Raw genomic sequence first — 7393 nt, forward strand, 5'->3', positions numbered from 1 at the left:
AGGAGGAATGGTGGCAAAAACAACAAGGTCGAAGGGGGAGGCAGGAGGAAGTAGAGACGATAGTTGGCGGCGAGGAGCTGCTCTGGTAGTCCTCTCGTCGATTCTTTCTTCTTTTTTTTGGCAACATATCTCAAAGATGGAGGCAAAGAGAGACAGATCAGAGAACACAACAGGTGAAGAGTGTTTGGCTGTTGCTGTTCGACCGGAAGGAAAAGAGACGAGAAAGAGAAGGGTCGCAACCCTTTTCTTGTTGCTGGAGGATCACACACCTCCGGTGACTAAGCTAATTAATTGCTATTTAGTGCCATTTGTGCTTCTACATTAGCAAAACCTGTAGAATCCGGTGAAAAGAACCTAATGTTTACATATTAATAAAGTATAAGAGTTTATTTTACAAAAAAAAAAGAATAAGGACTAAATGTGTACAATTCAAAAAGTATCTTACCCTATCAAGTCATTTTCCCTGAAAGAAAATTCATATATGACCGGTATACCGGGTGTAGCCGGTCATAAGGATTGTAAAAATAATGTATAAGAGATTATTTTACAAAAAATAGAAAAAATAAAGACTAAATATGTATATTTCAAAAAGAAAAGTCCACTTGATAAATTGATTCACCCACTTGAAATATATGTTTTATGAACTCGTAATAGAGTAAGAGAGCTGGTGTTGTAACTCACGTGAGGACTGAACTATCAAGTCATTATCCCCACTAAACTTTAGTATACGACCTGGAGAATATTAGCTCGGAACTCGCAATCAAACAGGGTATATCACCGACCCGCCAATTTCCAGGCTCTTGAAACTGTAAATTGCTTCCATCTTCTTCAGTCTCACATTCTTCTTGTCCACTTATTTTAATTCTACATGTAGCATCCCCAATCACGAGTTTTTCACCAACAATTGCACATACGGAGTGGGTTTTTAGCGTCCTCCAATTATCAATTTTTCACCAACAATCGCACACACGGAATGACTATCTTCTTTCTGGAAAAATGGGTTTGACGCGAGGAACATTGCTGGAAATAACGTCTTTGGATGATGGGTTTTGTTTTGTTAAGATAGAAGCAGTGAAGTGATGAAATTTGATGTCTTCGCAATATAACGTTCTTCAATTTCAGGGTTTTTCACCAACATACACGGTATGGCTAAACTTTTTGGGTAAAAGGGCTTGTTCTAGGGTTTGTGAGTAATAATTGGGATATAAATATGTAGTTAAAGATTTTACTGATAAATATAAACTGTATGGTTTTGTTTGTGTCAGATAGAGTAGTAGAGTGATGGAAACTTGGTACTTTTATCTTCTGATTGGGCAAGATCGATGAGGAGCATCAAGGTATTGCCTGAATCTGTTAGAAATTCTTTGCGTTCAGGCATCATTTTGTCAGACTTAACAAGGGTAGTAGAAGAGCTGGTGTTCAACAGCCTTGATGCTGGTGCCACAAAGGTAATCTTAGTTCATAAAGATCTGCTACTCACAATATAGTTGACTTAATTGATTAAGTCAACAATTGTTCTTTCAGGTGATTGTAGCAGTAGGTGTTGGGACCAATTACATTAAAGTTACAGACAATGGTAACCAACCTTAATTCCACAACCACAAGAGTGATATGTGTGACCTATCTCCCATCTTTGTTTCTATCTTTTTATTCTAAAAGGATAATTTTGCAGGTTGTGGCATTACAAGGGATGGATTGGTGTTGTTGGGAGAAAGATATGGTAATTAGAATAATGTTTCATAAAATAGTATATTTTCCCTCCACATTATGCTTATGAATGCATGTTCATTACATTAATGCTTCGTGCTGTTTGTCAAGTCATATATGATTGTGTTTCTGTTTGCATCATTTGAAGCTACTTCTAAGTTTGAGCAGCTGTCTGGTCTGAACACTGTTCCAGAGAGCTTTGGCTTTCGTGGGGAAGCATTAAGCTCAATTTCTGACCTTTCTTTGTTGCAAGTTGTCACAAAGGCTCATGGAATGCCAAATGGATACTGCAAGGTCATAAAGGTATCACTTCCTTTAATATCTCTATACAGAGTGGAAGAATCACCTCCCTTCTTATATTAGCATATCATGGCAGCTTGCTTTTCCTAATTCTTTTTCCTATCTTCAGTGTTCCAAATGCTTATATCTGGGAATTGATGATGATAGACAAAATGTTGGCACAACAGGTAATGTAACGCAATAGATCATTTCTGAGTATTTTCAAGTGTTCTTTCCACAAGGATCTGTCATTGTGATAAAGGTTTGACTTTGACCTTGACCTTGACGTTGACCATTTGTTGCAGTTGTTGTTCGTGATTTATTCTACAACCAACCAGTTAGGAGAAGGCATTTACAATCCAGGTTCTTCTTTGTGTTTTTTTTTTTCCTTCTCATAACCACAATTTGTTTCAAGTATTTTAAATTACTGAACTGCTGATATGGTATTTTGCATATATTGGAAGCCCCAAAAAGGTTCTTCACTCTGTTAAAGAATGCATACTAAGAATTGCTCTTGTTCACCTTGGAACTTGCTTCAAAGTAAATGATATTGAAAGGTGCTCACTTTCCAAGTTTCCATACTTTTAGCTTATGTCCTTCATTTGCTGCTTTTAGAAAGTTAACATATAGAAATATCATTTTCATACAGTGGTGATGAGCTTCTTTCCTTGTATCCTTCATCTTCCCCTTTGCCCCTATTGGTGAGTAGTTTTGGGACAGAAGTTTCCAGTTCTTTACATAAGTTGGATGAGTCTGATGACAAATTAAAGCTCTCTGGATTCATATCTAGCCCTTGTGAAACTTTCTCTGTGAAGGTATGAACACTTCAAGTTCTCTTTTTTCCTCTGTTTTCATCATCTTATTGAAGGTTGCTTATTTTTCAGGCCTTTCAATATTTCTGTATCCTTTTTCTTGTATTGATTTTATGCTTTATTGTAACGAGTTTATGGGTAAAGAAAATGTTCTCTTTGACCTTTGAAAAAGATATCAACTCAAGATATATATCAAGAGGTCCAATACATAAGTTGCTGAATCAATTGGCTACAGAATCAGAGTTGTTGAAGGGTGACATTAGATCTGAATGTGGAAAGAGGAGCAGGTATCAGGCATGTCTAACCTACATATTGAACTTAAGTTGTCCTCGAGCTCATTATGATTTAAGCTTTGAACCCACAAAGACTTGTGCTGAATTCAAGGTAATAAACTAATATCTATGCATGACCTTTGACTTATGATGTGTATATTGAGGTGGACTATTGTCTTATCATTGAACTATCTTTATCATTGTTTTAGGAATGGGATCCTGTGTTAACTTTCATCAAGAAAGCCGTTTCATGCTTTTGGAATCAAGGTTTTCCTTGTAATAAACTCAAGAAATCACTTTTGATTAGTTTAATCATTATTAAATTTGTTTTGAAACATCTTGTGAATCAGATCCCCTGAATGATAGTGAAGTTCCAAAGAAGAGGCGTGTGACATGGTCCCATGAGACTTCTATTGTCCTTTCCTCACCTCAATTACAGATGCCAACAGAATCCAAACACATGAGTCATCTTTCAGATGCCAAATGGAATCCAAACAACAAATTACTTCTCAAAGAATCATCCCCTATTCAATTTCATTTTGATAATCATCTCATAAAGCCCTTTCTGAGAAGTTGCTCCTCTCACTTAGATCTGTCACCTGTTGTTACAAAAATTCAAGATGATGAATTTGATAATATTATTCAGGGTTCTGAATCATGGCTGGACAAAAGTACAACTGTTTGGTCACCTCCTAGAATCATCAGTACCTCAAACTTGAGTGTAGACTCACCTTTTTTACCAAAAGAGTCATTTGATTCACTTCTGACTGATGGAGACTTGTTTACAGAGAATAATAACAGTCCTTGGGATACTCCAGTTGCATCAAAGCATCAATCTGATTGGTCTCCTCTAATGTTTGATGAATCTAGAGATGATGTTGACTTTAAACTTCGCAGAGACGATTGGTTTGACCTTTTTGCAGATGAAGAAGGGGAGAAGGATATCTTTGACTTTGATAACATGAGATATAGCTCTTCTCAAGAGGGGTATATGAGTTGCAAAGGGCATGTTAAGAACTCTCAAAAGGACACTCTTTTGTGTGATTTCATGAATGGAATAGATTGGGCAAGTCCTGAATCCTATATGTCATCATTATCTTGTGGTGAAAGGGTAAAAAAGACAAAAGTCACTCAATCTAGCTTTCAAGATAAGAAGAAGCCAAGGAGAAGAAGTCATTCAGCTCCACCATCTTACAGAGGGAAGAGAAAGTTTATTGCTTTAAATAGTCAGATGAGTGTTGAATCAGGGAATTCCCAATTTGAGACACCTCATAATGCCTCTTTACAAGGTGTTTTCTGAACTTAATCTCTATATGACATGATATGGAAAGCTAACTCTTATGAATTATGATTTTGGTGTGCAGAAGCTAGTGATCTGAGGCATGTACAGAAATCATCAGGTGTAGATCATTTGCTACTGGAGGAGGGTGAGGATCCCACTAAGGCTAGGTAAAATCACCAAATCTTGTGTATATGGTGGATTGAATCTGCATATTTGGTTTCATGCAGTTGTTTTTTTTTTTTTTTTTTCCTTTCTAGACACGATAAGAAGAAAGTTATTGATAAAGCTGAGATTTCAGATTATGAAGGGGAGGCTGCCCATTGCCTTGATGTATTCAATACAGATTCAGGTATCTCTCTTTGTTAATTTCAGGAATAGTTATGAAGAGAAAACATGGTGATTATTCAAATCTTAGACTATTAATCTCCTTCTTCAGACTTCACCTCAAGGGACAATGAAGGTGCATTAGATTTAGGGGAAAAATGGAGGAGTGGCTATCCATGGGATTCAGTTGAGTGCCTTTGACAAATATTATATATAAATTTGGAATTGAGGAATAAAAATTTCCAGTTTTGTGATTATTATTTGTTTGTTTATTGACAGAGTATAGAGAAGAAGGGTGATGAGGATAAAATACTTGACATATCTTCTGGGATATTACACCTTTCTGGTGATTCTCTTACACTTACACCCAAGTCTATCAGTAAAAAATGTCTGGATGATTCTAAAGTCCTTCAGCAAGTTGACAAAAAATTCATTCCAATTGTGGGTGGTGGAATACTTGCTATTATTGATCAGGTATATTAACTCTTCTCAATCTTCTTTTTCACTTTCATCTTCTTTTCTTTAACCACTTGTATGGTTGCATTTTCAGCATGCTGCTGATGAAAGAATACGACTTGAAGATTTGAGAAAAAAGGTAAAAAAAAAAACTTGAGGTTTCAAATGCCACATAATATGTCATAAATGACAAGCAAAAATTGTAGGTGCTTTCTGGAAAAATGAAGACCATATGCTATTTGGATGCAGAGCAAGAACTGGTATGCTCTACTTTGCAATCAATATTCAGTTATGAAGATTTGTTTTCTTTGATTTATTCTTTATAATTTATATTTGTGATGTAGGTTTTACCTGAGATTGGGTATCAATTACTGATCAATTATTCTGAACAAATCAAGAAATGGGGTTGGATTTGTAACTTTCACGCTCAGAGTTCAGTGTCCTTTAAGAAGTAATCACATTCACCTACTTGAACTTGATAAAACTTTACATTTCTTTTTTTAATAATTTCTGAAGGCTTTCCTTTTTTTTGTTGCACAGGAATCTGAATTTTCTACACAACCAGCCATCTGTTGCTACACTCATTGCAGTAAGTTGGATATATTAAAAAAACTTGGAAGAAAGAAACACTAAAAAGAGCTTTTTTAGTTGTTAACTAAAAATAACATACCCATTTTTTATTTGGCATACAGGTGCCATGTATTTTGGGTGTGAATTTAACCGATGCAGATCTCCTAGAATTTCTAAAACAGGTTTTTATCTTTGAAATATATGGTTGAATAATTCTTTTCATTGTGCAATAATTTATGTAATATATATATATATCTAATTCACAATTTCTAACCTATATATATCAGCTTGCTGATACTGATGGATCATCTATACTACCACCAGCTGTTGTTCGTGTTCTAAATACCAAAGCTTGCAGGGGTACAGTATAGTCCTTATCCATTCATAAAATGTCTTAATAAAGCTCTTATAAAGAATCATCAATTAGCATATGTTGTTACAATGATTAATTATTTAAAATTTTGAATAAATAGGTGCAATAATGTTTGGTGATGCACTACTCCCTTCAGAATGCTCACTTATAGTTGAAGAGCTGAAGAAGACTTCGTTGTGTTTTCAGGTGAGAGTTGATAAGTATTCAAAAAGAAACTTGTTATCATTATAATATTATTCTCTTTAAGCCTTTGGAGTTGTGGTATTTTAGTAAAAATGGTGAAATGTGATTGCAGTGTGCTCATGGAAGGCCAACAACTGTGGCACTTGTGGACATGGTGGTGCTGCATAAACAGATTGGTAAGCTTGGAAATTGGAACCGTGGTTCATGTGGGTCATGGCATGGGTTGAGCCGACATAGACCAACTCTCGAGCGTGCAACTCAACGGTTAAGTCAATGATAAAGCTACTGTAAATATAAACATATCTTTCCATCAAATTTTGTCTTTTTAACATGTTTCATGTTGCATCTATTTTTAGAGAAATAAAAACATGTTTAGTACTTTTGGCATTTTCTATTTTTCCATTTCTTATATGAGAACCATTAGGGGTTGAACCGTCTATAATATATAATTGGATAGATCATATTAAGCTTGGATTTTAGCATCATAAGTCACACTTATACGAATGTGATCCATCGGTAAAAATAATTAATAGAATTTATTTTTTAAACCTAAAAATACGTTAACTCAATTTCTAAATTTAAAATATCTCCACTTTAAATAAATTATATACATATCATCTTTTTTTTTTTCTTTCTATTTTGATACATGTATTGCTACATATATTTTTAAATTAATATATTAGGAGCATATCAATTGATATTAATTACCGTGAATGTCATTATGCATTCTAAATTGGGAAATCTTCATGAAAGTCCTTATATTCTAGAGTTATTATCAGTTTTTTTTTTTTTTTTTTTTTTTTTTTTTTTTTTTTTTTATGTTAAAAAAATGGTTTTACTATATAGGACTTTTCAGAATTTTGTAATTTATGGTGTGAATGCTTTATTTTTTATATTTGATTCTAATGCGAATTGTAGATATAAAGATTCACTTTTCCAATTCTAATAGGTGAAAGCGACGTTATGTAATTTTGTAAATTGATATACAACTTACGATTTGATAAAGTAATACAAGCTCTCATTTTTGCACCACCAACGAACGAGATTCGTCTAAAAGGTGTGTAACGGTTGAACATGATTTGTTTGAGGCTTAGGTGTCCCTCATTATTAAAAGTCATGTGCTTCCAAAGACCAG

The 7393-nt window shown here is 34.5% G+C and overlaps 1 protein-coding gene across 1 annotated transcript; it reads left to right on the plus strand.

The window, feature by feature from the left end:
- Positions 1-705: 705 nt before the first annotated feature.
- On the plus strand, positions 706-6645 carry MLH3 (MUTL protein homolog 3). The gene is made up of 25 exons (XM_079025165.1): positions 706-1143; positions 1266-1448; positions 1525-1576; positions 1673-1720; positions 1856-2010; positions 2117-2174; positions 2292-2349; positions 2451-2543; positions 2636-2801; positions 2871-2886; positions 2971-3182; positions 3280-3337; positions 3421-4359; positions 4435-4519; positions 4610-4701; positions 4789-4862; positions 4956-5150; positions 5227-5271; positions 5339-5392; positions 5477-5583; positions 5673-5721; positions 5825-5884; positions 5990-6062; positions 6176-6261; positions 6371-6645. The coding sequence occupies exons 2-25, from the start codon at positions 1323-1325 to the stop codon at positions 6533-6535; spliced, it is 3066 nt and encodes a 1021-aa protein (XP_078881291.1). The 5' UTR covers positions 706-1143; positions 1266-1322; the 3' UTR covers positions 6536-6645.
- Positions 6646-7393: the final 748 nt, after the last annotated feature.

This window comes from Lactuca serriola, chromosome 2, assembly GCF_051521515.1.
Source record: "Lactuca serriola cultivar US96UC23 chromosome 2, Lser_US96UC23_V15, whole genome shotgun sequence".
NCBI classification, from domain to species: Eukaryota; Viridiplantae; Streptophyta; class Magnoliopsida; order Asterales; family Asteraceae; genus Lactuca; species Lactuca serriola.